This window comes from Acromyrmex echinatior, chromosome 1, assembly GCF_024713525.1.
Source record: "Acromyrmex echinatior isolate Ae372 chromosome 1, ASM2471352v2, whole genome shotgun sequence".
Taxonomy (NCBI): domain Eukaryota; kingdom Metazoa; phylum Arthropoda; class Insecta; order Hymenoptera; family Formicidae; genus Acromyrmex; species Acromyrmex echinatior.
Genome location: NC_141852.1, coordinates 13,050,792 through 13,066,485, shown reverse-complemented (window position 1 = coordinate 13,066,485; position 15,694 = coordinate 13,050,792). Strand labels below are relative to the sequence as shown.

The 15,694-nt window shown below is 32.4% G+C and overlaps 1 protein-coding gene across 1 annotated transcript in view; it reads right to left on the bottom strand.

Moving 5' to 3' along the window:
* The window catches only part of hyd (E3 ubiquitin-protein ligase hyd), a 22,694-nt gene extending 7,000 nt beyond the window's left edge, over positions 1–15,694 (bottom strand). Inside the window, exons 1-27 of the mRNA XM_087413420.1 lie at positions 15,047–15,694; positions 14,304–14,504; positions 13,480–13,801; positions 13,186–13,394; positions 12,258–12,424; positions 11,976–12,175; positions 11,627–11,895; positions 11,385–11,539; positions 11,020–11,289; positions 10,803–10,916; positions 10,384–10,565; positions 10,127–10,244; positions 9,843–9,997; positions 9,485–9,770; positions 9,247–9,381; positions 8,189–8,353; positions 6,864–6,996; positions 6,513–6,735; positions 6,189–6,427; positions 5,967–6,091; positions 5,067–5,302; positions 4,518–4,684; positions 3,836–4,170; positions 3,339–3,747; positions 2,207–2,555; positions 1,788–2,130; positions 196–428 (exon numbers count right to left, since the gene is read on the bottom strand). Coding sequence (XP_087269546.1) covers positions 196–428; positions 1,788–2,130; positions 2,207–2,555; positions 3,339–3,747; positions 3,836–4,170; positions 4,518–4,684; positions 5,067–5,302; positions 5,967–6,091; positions 6,189–6,427; positions 6,513–6,735; positions 6,864–6,996; positions 8,189–8,353; positions 9,247–9,381; positions 9,485–9,770; positions 9,843–9,997; positions 10,127–10,244; positions 10,384–10,565; positions 10,803–10,916; positions 11,020–11,289; positions 11,385–11,539; positions 11,627–11,895; positions 11,976–12,175; positions 12,258–12,424; positions 13,186–13,394; positions 13,480–13,801; positions 14,304–14,504; positions 15,047–15,108 — 5,802 coding nt within the window. The 5' untranslated portion in view covers positions 15,109–15,694. The remainder of the gene's footprint in view (positions 1–195; positions 429–1,787; positions 2,131–2,206; positions 2,556–3,338; positions 3,748–3,835; positions 4,171–4,517; positions 4,685–5,066; positions 5,303–5,966; positions 6,092–6,188; positions 6,428–6,512; positions 6,736–6,863; positions 6,997–8,188; positions 8,354–9,246; positions 9,382–9,484; positions 9,771–9,842; positions 9,998–10,126; positions 10,245–10,383; positions 10,566–10,802; positions 10,917–11,019; positions 11,290–11,384; positions 11,540–11,626; positions 11,896–11,975; positions 12,176–12,257; positions 12,425–13,185; positions 13,395–13,479; positions 13,802–14,303; positions 14,505–15,046) is intronic.

Sequence of the window (15,694 nt, the reverse complement as noted above, 5' to 3'; positions counted from 1 at the left end):
TACTTTCAGTACTCGAAAAAGAACTTTGTTGCTAATCGAATATAATTGAATGTCGCAAAAAAAAATCATGTTTATAGTAACATCAAGATAGAAATTCATATCAAATATTTACATATATCGATTTCAATTTCTACTTAAATATCGTGTTTACAAAAAAGTAAAGCGCATATTTGAAACTGATCAAATTCCACAAACCTGGTCATTCCAACTGGAATAACTGGACGATTCCTTCTGAGTCTCGCTTCTGGAAGCGAGTGGTTCTGAAAGAGAACGCATATAATACACGAGTGCATCGAACACATAAGCGACATGTCTTAAAGCAGAAACATCCAATACTGGCAAGCTATCTCTATGTTCGCTATTGTGGGCACGCATTAAAGACAGACAATATGATAAGAATTCACGTCTTGCCGAGTGCGCATCGCCACCTGAAAACACAGATTACGACATTCCTTTTTGTAATTCTTTGATAATATTAAAGAATATAATAGGATTAAAGAATGATGTAAAATAGACCAATTTGCAAAAAGTAACATAAATTATATATATAATCTTATAGTTTTTAAGTCGCTGAATATGATGATGCCGAATAATTAGTAAAATTTGATTTGTTTAAAGTCTTAATATTGTTTATTTGTCTAAACCCCAATATGGACCAACACTTAATATAATGTAGTGATGTATGTCAACAAAAATTTCTTAAGCATTCATCATATGTTGATGACATGGATCGAAAATATAAATTTGTAAGTAATATTGTCATTGATATGTTATCTACATGTTGCTTTTAATATTTATGTAAATAATAATGTTTACAATATTATCCGACATAATGTCACCGAATATATAATATATCATCAAATGTACTCTGCAATTTCTTGAATTCAAAATTTAATTTTGATACATTCGACGATATATGTTTTCAACATTGTTTCAATTTGAATGAAGCTTAAAAGAAGACAGGAGATTTACATGGTGAAATCAAAAGAGAAATTTGCGGATTTCAGGGAAAGAAATAAATAGATGTATTTCTCCATTTACGAGTTAGTTATTACTATATTTGAGATGTAGAAAATTAATTTGTAACACAAAATTTATTAAAAATATAAAAATTTTCTACAAATGAATGTCATTAAAAATAGACTCGAAAATTTCAAGTGCATTTTGTCATGATTTCATGAGTTTTAAGGAAACAATTTGCTATTTTTTGGTCTAGTTTTTTCATCAGGACATTCTACACATTAAATCTAAAATAGATCATTAAAAAAAGGTGATTACAAAAATGATAACAAAAACATAAAATTCCAATTTTCGCATAAAAATTGACGTTATTTATTGTTGTTATAGTTTTTTTGTGAATAACATTTTTTTAATAATCTATTTTAAGTTAAAGAGTGGAGATTTGAGCTCGTTTTAAGCTAAATCTATAGTACAACGTATCTTGAGAAAAATTAGAGCAGAAAATAAACTATTTCTTCGAAGAATCATGGTAAAATTTGAAATTTTCGAATTTGTTTATAAAGACACAGGATATTTTCACACTTTTAATAAATTTCTTTTTATAAATTAATTTTTTCTACATCTCAAACATAGTAATTAATATTTAAACGGAGAATCATGATCCTATCCCTGAAATAGATTTGAAACTTTCATCTTCAATTTGACTATATAAATCTCTTGTTCTACCAGCAATAGAGTTACATATTCTAAAATACGTCAAAAGCATCGTGATATTCAAAAAATAAAAATAAGGTTTTGTAAAGTATAATAAAAATTCGAATATAAACCTTCACGTTCTCTGTTGCTCCTTGGAGGCTCGCCAACGCCTGCAAAACCAACGGTGAGTCGTGTTGAAGCTTGAGGAGTGGAGATATTTGAGCTCGTCGTAGCAATACCACCGCGAGGATTTCGATTTGTATTTCCTTGCAGAGTCAGCGAAAGAGCGGCTGTGTTTAGTAGACCACTAAAATTACCGCCTGACAGAGATGGAGTGTTATTAAGAGGGTGTTCTGGGTGAGTCGGGTCTGCGCTACGCGTCAGAGATACTCCGAATCTTAGTTGCGCTTCCGTAGCGTCCATCACCGTAAGCAACCAGTCCCACGTAGGCTTTAGATGCGCTTCTAAATATGACTGTGACAGAACACAATTCGTTTTACGAATAACAATAGTTCAAATCAAAAAATTAAGATAATGAGCATTTGCATACCTGCAAATTTAGAGCGTCCTGAAAAGTAATCTCCATCAAACGTGGTAAGGCAGGCGCTAAATTCTTATAATCTTGCATCATGACCAATAAATCGGCGATCTGTCGAATGACAATTCCGAAGGCTCGTGCCAAGCAACTAGCAGTAGTCCCCATGGTTATGGGTTCCTGCGCGGTCGCGACAGCCGACGTGGCAGTGGTGCGTCTCAAAGATGCAGGGTCAATAAATACCAGATTGCTTCCGCCCGTCACTCGCAATCCTGCTGTACGCGTATTCGATTCGCGATTACGTATTGCCCACTGCATGTACACGGGCGCGAGATTATTACGATGCAAATGACCGGAGGTTCCACTGAAACAAAGAAGTGACGTTATAGTTTCCGAATATTTTATAGATATATTTTAATGCAATTTTGAAATAAATTAGAGCAATGCGTACAATATAGTCTGTATTATAGATTAATTAAATTAAGTAAAAAACAGGGATTCCAAAAACTGGATACAGGATTTCTATATTCTTTTTTTTTTAGAACTGAAGCCGCGCGCGCGCGCGCGCGTGTGTGTGTGTGTGTGTGTGTGTGTATGTAAAAAAGAAACTTAAGATAATATAACGAAAGATAATATGACTACAAGTATAGTAACGAGTACTATACCCTTCTGTTGTTAGTCTGTTTTCTTCTGTCATTCTAATTTTTTAAAATAAAATAAAAACTCATAAGTCACACGAGAGTATATGTAAATGTACGCGGATGTGTATGATATACTTATTGTTAACCAATTGTTGACATTTCGCATTATAAAAAAAATCAAAAATATAATTTTTTTAAAAAGTAGATTTTAAATTTAAAAACAAAATTTTAAAAATTATCCTAACTATCAATAAATTCCAAATATCTAAAAATTCCTGATTTTCAAAGATAAAAACGAAATTCTCTGAAAATTCCAGATTTTTCAAATTTTTCTAATAAAAAAGCCTTTTTTCCAATTAAATCCTATATCTAAAAAATAAGAAGCGAATATTTCCTTGTTCGATATTTTATCAGTCGTTCTTGTTTACATCAATGATACAATGGAGAAAAGAAAAATATATAACTAAGATAATGGCACAATTAAGAAAAGATTGAGAACAGTTTACCTCCTGCGCTCTAATTGTTCATCACCAATTTGAAATTCCTCGTTGTCTTGCTCATCCGTTTCCCCCGCTTCACTCTCATCGTCCTCCTGTTGGCTAGATTCTCCTGACTCGTCCTCGGGAAACAGTAATATCGATCCCATTCCACCATCAGATCCCGCAGTCGCACCCGTTTGCACACTACGTTGCGCCGACGCTGCATCTTGATTACTATGATTATCATCCGAATCGGATTCAGTTTCCGCTTCGGCTAAGAGATCCAATTCCGTGTCTGATTCGCCGTCTCCCGCTTGTTCCTCACCAACACCACCGGCATTCGAATCAACCTCACCAAGGGGCTGATTGGTAGCAGTTCCAGAAACCCCAGATTCCTCGTGTTCACTCATATCACCATCCATATCCATAGGGACTTCTATTTGTCATGTATTTTATGCGATTAAAAACATGTATTGATTAAAAACATGTTACACATATAAATTAGAAAAACTCCTTCCTCATACCTTCTCCACCTTCTGCTTCATCTACAGCAGAAACATCTCCTCTTGAGATAGTAATATTATTGTTTCCTTGTTGCGTTTGTAGCGCTGCATCCAACGTTTGTGAACTGACGCCACTGTGAGGTATCAGTGGCTCTATAGAAAATAGTTCCTCTGATCCATTAATCACTTCGATAGCAGAACTCGTTAACGTAAAGGGTGCGGTTGGACGTGCTACGCCCAATCTGACTGGTGCTATCAATGAATCTGCTGTCTCACATAATTCTTCTACAGCCAATTTGATTAATGCTTGGAAAACTTTCCGACATTTCATTAAAGGTTGCGAGGCCTGACTTGTGCTGGAAAAATGCAAAAAATAAAAATATTTCTCTCTCTCTCTCTCTCTCTCTCTCTCTCTCTCTCTCTCTCTCTCTCAATCTTAATAAAGATATTATGATGATTCATTCAATTAATTCACGAATATATTGTTCAAAGAACAACGCTAATCACGTGGGCTTTATTTCACAATACTTTCCTTGTTAATTACTAAGGAAACAAAATTTTTCGGATTTTCGATTTTTTTTCATTGAGGAATAATGTTATACAATCAATCAAAATTATGAAAGCGTTAATCCCAAAATATAATGAAGAGATAATGAAGCACCCCATATATAACTAAACACATGAATACATGTGATTTTTTTACCTTCGCCTTTTTGTCGTGTTCGGTGCCATTTCTATAGTAAAGATGACAAATATGCGCGCAACGGATCTTACGAATCGACGCGCTACATTATTCGCTTCCTCTTGTCGTCCAGGCACAGTCTCATCTTGTAATTCTCTGATCAAAGTGGTAAGTAATGTATCGAGCATCTATAAATATTGTATAAAATTTGTTAGTGTATAATCTACATAAAGAAAAAATTATGTATATGCAATTACTTGCATCCACCATACATCATATTTCACTTAAAAAACAGAAAAACAAGTTGTAAATGAAAATTAGCAATCATTAATAAATAAACATGTCATCTAGTTAAAACTTTAATTTGCCGATAACAAACAAAACAAAAACAAACATTTCGATCCCTGTTGGATCATTATCAATGTGAACAAAACTAACATTGGAAATATTATAGATAAGATATATAAAAATTAAAATTCGCTCTCGATCGCAGTATTAATTATCAATCTCGCTCAATATAAAGTAAATGTTATAAGAATGTTGTAATTGATAATCATGTATTTCACTTACTTCGGCACTACATTTAACAAGTAAGGAATGCGTAAATTTATCTAGTAACGCGGTACCACTCTGCCGACATAATTGCCCTTGATCACCAAATAATTGATCGGTACCATTCTCAGAAACGCCTGACATGATCATACATTGAACAGCTGGCCAATCATTCAACAATCTTTCGAGTGCTTTTCGACTAAATCGAGGAGGTTCCAAATCATGATCTGGCATGTCCGATTCTGCGCCTAAACCTATAACAAAAATTATGCAATTTTAGTTTCATAATTATGTCAATTTATATGAATATAAATTAGCCTTAAATCGGTTATTGTTATTTGAATATATAAATGTAACAACGTAAAAAACAAGGTTGGAAAAATTACTTTATAAAAATAACTCGTTACCATTATTTGTTTCTAATTAAAAAAGTAACTTATTATTGTTATTTAAAAATTAATGAGTTATTACAATTTCCGTTACTTTTTCATCAAATTTTGATCATCTTTTTTTAGAGTAATGATTCAATTGTCTATTCAATTGTCTGTGATAAAATGCTAATTGACCAGTCAGCACGAAATCTATAATGGTTATAATTAATCGCAATATGACCAAACATAACTTTCTTTTTTTAAAACTCTCACGTTCTATACACATATGTTGTATAAGTAACAATAAAAGTAACAATTATATTTGTTATCTAAAAAATTAACTGCGTTAACTTTACAAATAAGAAAATATAAAGTCGTTATTGAAGAGATAATTGCAATGAGTTACAAATAATGCGTTATTTCTCAACCCTGGTAAAACAAAATTTATTATTTATACTATAAAACAAGGATATATAACAAAATAAAAATTCTCTTCGTAAAGTTTTGAATTTGTATAATTAAAATATAAAGACTATAGAGTGCGTACCGTCTGAAGTAGGCGCTTTACGACTAGCTGAAGTTGATCGTTGTCTAGGTGCTGATCTAAATTGACGTTGTTCGACTAATTGTCTTCCAACTGTTTGTACCAGGAATAATAAGATACTTTCACCTCTGAACAAGACATATATAAGATACATGTTATTAGAATAAAAATAAGTCTTCTTCTTACATATTTATATGAATATTTATGCATAATTGTATAATTTACCGTGAATTAATTTTCGTGGCGAGATCAGTGCTATTTACAAGACGACATAGCAAGTCATATCTCGCACCTTGATGACCAGCAATAAGAGCACGACATTTACATTTTTCCCAACAATCACAGTATGCTGTAGGTGAGGTTCTCTTGAGCTTGCAATCATGACCTCTATGACAAACACGAGCGCATTCAGTGCAGCAACACAAAGATCCTGTTAAACCGCATGTTCTGCATTCGAAAATATCCTTAAAATAAAAATTATTATTTTAATAAAAAGATTTCTACATATAAATCTACATTCTTACACACATAAATACATATATTCAATACTTGATTAATATGCTCTGCTCCTGTCCACGTGAAACTACATGTGTCATTGCAACAAGTAACAAACAGTGGAGATAGATCTGGACTGGCATCAGCTGGCAGTATCATAACTGAAGTATCTTTAGCATCTTTGCCAACTCTTTGTATAGTATCCAATAAAATAAGAGCTGCATGATACGCACGAACTGATACGGCGAGCATGAGTGGTGTTTGTCCTTGACCATCCCTTTTTACATGTAAAAAGATACAAAAATTAACGTAAAAGAAAATGTTAAAGAAGAAAAGAGAATGTTAATGCATCAATAAATATATTTGATCTTGCTTTTTAGAATTATATTCGAATTTTAATCATACTTTGCCGTTAGTAATTCCCTTAGGTGCGGTATCAAAATATTATTTTCGCACATGTATTTCAATATATACAGTGCATTATGTCGTCTTTCAACGGAATCTATAATGTATGTATTATTAGATGTAGCTCCAACACCTGAAATAATAATAAAAAGAGAACAATTATTTATTTATTAAGAACAATTATATTACATTTATTTATTAAGAACATTATATTACACGCGCGAATTATATTACACGCGCATGCATAAAGTGAAACCAAATATAAGTTTAGAGGAAGTTTACAGGATAGCTTGTATGAATACATCATAACTAATAAATAAAAGAGAAGCGTTTATATAATAATAAAGTTAAATGTTAGAATATCTATATATATTTTAAATCAGATCTCAAATATACATGGTGCGTCACCAAAATCCGGACAAATCGAACAATTTCTTTAAACAAAATATTTTTAATGAAAAATTAAATATTACAAAAAATCCTTTTACATGGCACCTGTAGAGTGCAATTATTCGATATATCCCCCATTAGCTTAAGTGACGATCTCTATTCTCAATCTGAAGCGTTCGCACACACGCTATCCATGTCGACAAATGCTACCTCAATAGCGGTCCTTAATGATGTCACATTGGGATGCCGAGATTTGTTTGTGACCCCAACTACGCTCCATATGTAGTAGTCCAAGGGATTTAAATCTGGGCTATTGGGAGGCCAGAATTCCTTGGACCAAAACATATCGATGTTGTCTGAGAGCCAATTTTGAATCAAATGACTCGCATGAGTCGGTGCACCGTCCTGCTGAAAAACATATGGCCTTCCGGACGCCACAGTTTTCATCCACGGCTTCACTACATCCATCAGAACGCGCAACGATTGTTCTGGGTCATCCGAAATTAGTGTTTGAGCCGTCAATGACTACGGGGTCCTCGCGGTGCGTTCTTTCGAGTGACTCTTCCTCGCTGGCATACTGGAACCTTCATTGGACTGTTCTAAAGCCGTATATTTTACAACGTCATAAACGGTCGATCTCGGGTATCGAAAGAACGAAATTATTTCCGTTGTTGAGCGCGAAGGTCTTCGACGATCGCGGCTCTTCGATTACTTCGCACTTGGTTTCAACATCGCGGTCATTTTGAGAATATGACTTTACTAGAAGCATCAGGCTTTCTCGGACGCCAACAATAATCTCTGGCGGAGGCACAATATAGCGGAAAATTTAAACTGAAATTTGTTCGGTTTTGGTGATGCACCCTGTATAACTACACGCCAATTGAAATCAAATTGCCACTTTAAAATATAGACAAACACGAAGAGGTATTACTTACCAGACTTCATCATAGATATACTAGCAGCACCTATGCTTAATAAACTATCCTCTTCTCCTGATGTATTATCAAATGCTTCTGGTGGCCAACTTAATGTCGGAATTGGCTCTTCAATAGGTGCGGAAGTTCCATCTACTGTATTTGATACTAACTCACGTTCAATAACTGTAACAAAAAAACAAACTAAATATAAAAATCAATCAAGTACACATGATACGAGAGTTCAAATATAAATAAGACATATTTCATGTAAGTGCAAATCAACGTTATGTACTTATATCAAATGACAAATGGAGGCATCTCATAGACTTCTATACATTACACTATGATGTAATAAGATAAAGTAAAATATTATGCATAATGGCGATAGTACATTGGAAACAACCAATCAAATTATGTAAGTAATAAATGAATATAAAGGGTATGTTATGAGATCGTCTCTCGTGAGTAGGTAGAGCAGACTGAACTGAGTCAAAAAATCCTTTACCTTTTTTGCAATTTTCGCAATACTTTAGGAGATATTAATTTCTAAATATCACTGAATAAGTGTGTATCCACGCGGACTACCATCAAATATATACCCATAAGTCGCGGTAAATTTTTGACGGGTTGAAATTCTGGATCTATCGCCTATCAATCAGATTTTTCGATCGTTCAGATTTTTCATTTTGTTTACATATGCTATAACTTTGAAATAGTTAGAAGAGTATATACTACAGTCTATATGCAATCAGATTGGCCTTTTATTTTTTTGCAGCATTGTGCAACAGGAGGTGACAATTATATTGCTTATTTCTATACTATTCCTATCGTTATTGCCTAGCATTGTTTCTAGCAGTTTAGTGTAATATATAAAAGTCTGTGCTTCTATTTCAGTGTAAATACGTCACTCGGTATAAAATGTCTATCAATGCTAATTGTATTTACACAAAAAGAGTTTCATTCCATATTTGAATTCTCGTACATTAAAACAAAATATTACCTTTTTTAAAATATCTACACATACTTTACACACTCATATTATAAAATCATAATGAATACTGTACTGAATACGTTACCTTGTTCAGTTTCTTTATTAGAAGTTGGTGAGCACATGTTGACACAAGCGTGAAGTATATTTCGATTCCCATCGCAGCGTTCCTTCAATATCATTTGAATTTGTAAATTTGCACTTGAATGTGTCAAGTTGTTCTCTACAAAATAGGAAAACATATTACGCATATGTATTTTTGTGAAATTTCCTATACATAATGTATAAAAAAAAAATTTACATTTATATGTTTATTACACACTTACTTAGATCTTGTTCCAAATTACAAAATACTTGTTTCACACTCTCATAATCACATCGCAATATACGCGGCATAAGCAAAAGATTGTCGAATGCTAATGCAATAACTGCAACCTGATTCTTTAAATTGGTCGAATTGGAACAACTGGGAATGGGAATAGTTGCTGCGCCAATACAATTTATGGGAGTTAGATCCAACCAATTTGGATCGCGTATAGCGTCAGCGCAATCTTTCGCGATTGGATAAATGGTATTATTACCATCTCGTAAAATCATAGAACATTCAATATTCTAAAAATACAAAAAAAAAATCATCTTCAAAAACTTATATATATTTTATTTGTAGATGCGATTAAAACATACCTCTCCTGCGCTTGTAAGATTGATATTTTGAGGTTGCAGTCCCAAAAATGATGAAATATCAGATGGAATATAACAATCTTGAACATATCTTCCTGTACTTAAATTATATACGACATAACTTAATTTATTTCCACTTTTTAATATAGCATGAACACCTGTAAATAAATATCCTTTATTGATTAATAATGATATATATTTTTCATTAAGAATTTACTTTTATCTTAAATAACAATCTATATTGAAATGTGAAAACTATCGTATTCTTCAAAAAAAAAAAAAAATACCTTGTCCGTCTGTAGATATAGTTAATAAGCTATCATTTGAACCTTCCACTATATTGACTCTTCTAGGCGTTCTTTGAAAACAGTCCGGAGCTCGTGGATTCAATGATGATTTAATTACCTATAAATATGTAAATTATATTTCAAATATTTAGTAATATTGGGTCATTTAAAAAGTATCCGCAGTTTTTTCATTCAAAAAACCACGTAAATACTTTTTAAATGACCTAATATTACATGTAATATGCAATGATCATTACCTGCAGTTCATCTTTACGTAAAAGTCTACAATCCGCCAATAATTTCATTGGTTCTTCTGTTGTAAGATCTTTAAAATCTGAAGTACTAACATCTTTCTCTTTAATTTCCTTTTCCTTCTCTTTTGAATCTTTTGAGAAGAATTTTACTGCGACGTAGCAACCATCAACTTTTATAACTTTCCCTGTTAATAAGAGACAATAAAATTTTTGTCTTACACAATATTAGGTGTAGTAAAAAGAAATCCATTATTTTTCCAATAGATGGCTTTAGTAATCTGTATCTCGTCTACGCGTGATATAGATTACTAAAGCCATCTATTGGAAAAATAATGGATTTCTTTTTACTACACCTAATATATATTCCTATTCTCCTCAGCTGATTTTAACATATTTTATTAATAAGTACAAATAAATCATACCAATAGGTACAGTTTTGACATCTTCAACAAAAACAACATCTTTCAATTGCCAATCCTCTTCGTCCTTTCTATCGGGTTCTCCTTCACTTCGAGGTGCCATACGTTTTTGCCGTTCTAAAATTACATTTCATAAAGATTTTTATTACTAAATACATCAAGCTAAATACTTTAATGTAGCTTTTTCTTGTAACATTTAAATAACCAATATATATATTACTATGACTTGTTGTAATGCTGCCAGTATCACTACAAGTACTCGAAGCTGGAGATGGTGGAGGAGGCATATCAAGCCTATCAGCCGTTTCTTTGTGATTCGGTTTGTTTACAACTCCTGTGCTTCCATTTCCGTTAGACTCGCGTTTATCAGCGTTTGCATTAGACACGTGTGTACCAGCAGGCAATATTTTGAATCTACAAGTAGCATCCACATTCCATGCTGCCGATAGCAATTGTCCCACTTTTGGTACACCATTAGCTATCGTGAATCCTTAAAAATAAATTATATATATTCAAAGTTAAGCAATTGTTTCAGATTATGTTTTATGTATGTTTAAATCAGCTTATAAGATTCTAATGTCTTACCAATAGCTCCCGGCTGATAAACTGGACTATTTTTCATGCACACATGCGTTCCATAACTGATATCACTTGATAAGACCGTAGATGGTCTATGCTTGCGTGATTTAGCTTTATATTTTTCCCACAATTTCTTACGTTGTGCAAATGGTAAAACACCCCTAAAAGATGTAGATATTGAAAAATCTTAACGTGTCTGTTTTACATATATATAATATATAAATTAAATAACTTAAAACAGTTCATACCACCAAAATAACGTCCCACTTTCGAGTCTTGCAACAGTGTATAAAGCACAAGTATGAAGTGATACAATTCTGTCCAATGTAAATTCAGTAAAAGCTTGCGCTGGATGTTCAAGGCGGGAAGCAACATGTCCTAAAAGTTCATCGAGCCAAGTCGCTACCTTTCCACTTTCTGTGCTAACAGAACATCGAATTGCCGTAGCAGATATATTAATTATCTTTTCTGTTATCAATGCCAAAGGAATAGTTTTTGGATGATGTACATTCGGATTCTGTAAAAATTTCAAAAAGTGAAGCATATAATAAAAATATATATATAATATATATAATTACAATACATTTGCAACAGTACTTCTGTATTTTTATATGGTTCCGATTCTGTCCATTTCCATTGGTATAACTGTCCTGATACGGAAACTGCAATTAGTTCACTGTAAAGCGAAGCGATTTGTACAAAGCGGGGTACTGGATCGCAACTTCGATCGTGCCACCATTCTAATTCTTCGGCTATCCATAGTGGACTCTGCGAAGCCAATTCCTTTTTTTTGTTATCTGGAATATTAAAATGAGAAAACAATTAAAAACTGCAATCTTCTATTCAATAAAAGTGTGTTTAATTTCTTTTATAAAATACCTGAATCTTTTTCCCATGAATCTTTAAGAGCAGTTTCCAACCAACGTCGCGGTCCATAATATTGACGATCTCGCCATCTGCTAAAACTATCACGATCTCGATCTCTTTCATGAGATGAACGCTCGTTTTCTCTGTCGTTACCTAAACGACGCGAAGAACTTCCACGACTAAAAATAAAATATTTTCTTAAAAACACATACACACACATTTTATATAAATAGTATATATACATTTTTTAAAACTTTGCAGACTTTTAAGTCACTAAACTTAATAAATTTACTTAAATATATTGATTTTTTGAAAGTAAACAATTTTCTATTTTGATTCTTTTGAGATAATCTACCCGTATCATTTCATTGTATTTGACATCTTTACATCACCAAATTTAATATTTCAAAAATTTCGAATTATTTTAAACTACTTGATAGACTGTCTAAGGCTTTGATTTAGAAGTTTGCTAAATGATTTATCGAAACTAGATAAACTTTTAAAATATCTTTATTAAAAAATCTAGAGAATGATGTTCTCAATTATTGTTCTATGTTTGTTCAGCTCCATGAACTAAATAATTAATATTTTCTTTTTGAAATATTAGAATGAGCTAATATTGTCATTATTTATTTCTACATCATGTGATATATAAATACGAATAAATAACGTATGTTACTAAAATAAAAAATATTTATTGAAGAAATCGTTTGATTTGCAAACCAACATTAAGTATCTTTTATACAACTTAGTAAGCACTAGCAAGTCGGCAAAGTTTAAAACTATCTCTTTAAAATATATCTGCTTGTCTATCTATCTCTTTCTCTTTTTCTGTGTAATCATTACATGTATATATGTCACAAAGTGTTAATTACAGTAAATATATATATTTACTGAGTTAACACTTTGACAATTATAACATATGTAAAAAATTAATTACTGCCTTATTCCAGTGTATCCAAATACATCTTCAGAAAACATAGAATCAGCATCAATTATAACTGAATGCTCATTACTAAAGCCACCATCTAATAAAGAAATAAGATCTTCTGGAACATAACTATCTGCTGCATCTTCTGCATCATCACCCTCTTCGTCTTCTCGTGATAAAAGATTGTTTACTGCTAAATTTACATCTAGATTTGTACGCTGCAATATTAATAGAATTATTTTATTAAATTACGTAATTCTTTGTTATTTTACATTCTTTTTATTTACAACATTGATATTAAACCTGTAATTCTCTGATAATAAGATTGCGACTTTTTCCTTGCAATACAACTTGTGCCTGAGATATTAGATCTTCCGGTACAAATGGTGCTGGTACAGAGGCGATAGGACGAGAATTGCTACCACTTCCTCCACCCATAATAACTCCAGGTGGTCCTATACGACCACCACTTCCGCTCCCTCCACTGTTGTTACCTCCACGTATTGCGGAACTGTTACGCATGATTCGCGCACGTGAACGTGACATCCCTGTTCTATTACCACTACTGCTATTTCCATTTCCATTTGGTGCAGAATTAGAGTTTCCAATATGATTTTTATTTGTACTACAATAAAACAGACATTTTCTGATTATTACATAAACTGTCCTCTTATAAGGTAACCCTAACATGGTCAATAATATTGTCAGTATTAATATTATCAATATTACTTGTGTATAACTTGTGTGTGATTGATGGATTCACGTAGAATATTGACAATGATCTGGATTTTGATTCTCAAACATAAATACTTTTTATTAAGAGCCGCATCATGTCACAGTAAAAAATATAATATATATAAAAATAAAATATATTGTTAATAATAGTGTAAAGTCATAAAAATATTAAAAATATTGATGCATACTGTCAGTATGGGCGAGTTTTTTAAATTTACCGATTGATTACTCGCTTATTGATTGTATTAAATGTAGCTTTTATAGAAAATCATATTTGCGCGTAATATGATTGATCAATCAATGAATTAGAAAACTCTTATTACTGATTTAATATTATCAATCAATATTATTGACCATGTAGAGTCGTATACATTTGTTCCATTTTCACTCACTTTCTATTAGGTTCATTTTTACTCAAATCCAATCTATCTGGTAGCACTGTAAATGCAACTCTAGCTATTCTATTGTCATCCGTGAGAAAAGCAATATGACTTGGTCCAACTACAATACGTTTTATTGATGCTTTTAAAGAATTAAAAGCTAATGGTGTTATGAATCCATATCTATTTATTTTATCCGCTATTTCCCTCAATCTAAAACAAAAGCATAAAATACAATATTACTATATAGATGCATAAAATAGATTAAATATATAAAATAGACAATTATCTTTTTGAAATTAAAGAATATAAAACTGTTTTTTTCCATTGCTATTGCAAGATAATTTTTTCATTATAGTAATAACGTATTTAAATATATTACAAGTTTGATAACAAATTTTAACAATGCATTATTTATTCATTATCTCTTAACAAATATATTTTGCATTTTTCAATTACAAGACTTGAAGCGTACATGTAAAAACAAGATTAATTATCAGATACCACATTTTTATAAATTGCCATTAAAATATGGCGAGAATAATGTCAACGAAGACGTACATTCCTTACGCTGATACACGCGAAATAAGAAGAGAAATGGGAATAACACATACATAACATGTCACGACATGTCGTGACATGTTGCAACAGTAACCACTTTGAAATAAGAAAAAAATAGTATTTTTTCTCGGGTATGATATATAAATTAGAATGCAGTAATGTATGAGAAACCGATAGCAGATGAAAATTCTCACCTATCATTGAGTTGGTCATCAGTTCCTGGCAAAGGATGCACGACAAGATGAATCGAAGTCATAATGACTTCAAATTCACATGTGTTCGACGTCAGATCGTTCTTTCACTGTACACAAAATTTTACTGAACGACGAAACAATAATTCAGCCATGTTTTTAGTGAGACATCCAGTTACATACCTCAGGCAAACATGGCGTGGTGTTCTCCGCGTTCATAAACGCATCGCTCACATATCTCCTTCTTCCTTTTTTTGGTCTAGGGCCGATTTCATCAACGCCAATTATTTAATCGGCGTTTAACCGACTAATCGCATTTTGTAGAATTGTTTAATAGAATTGATTGGTCAATTCTAGTAAACAGATAATTCTGACAATTCTAGGAGCTTTCCAGCAAGAGACACAAATTGGACGAGTTCAAGACGGCAAAGCGGCTAGGCATGCTTACCGAGTGATTGAATATAATTGGTTGGATCTATAAGTAACAACTAATTATGCTCATTTGCTCGGCAAGCAGGCTAGCCGCTTTGTCAACTTCAACGACCTCATTGACACAAGAATCATCTTATCCTTGTTCGATAATCAGTGCTTTCCATTTGATGACACAAATCGACACAAGTTTCATGATGCAAGTACAAACCCTGTTCTACA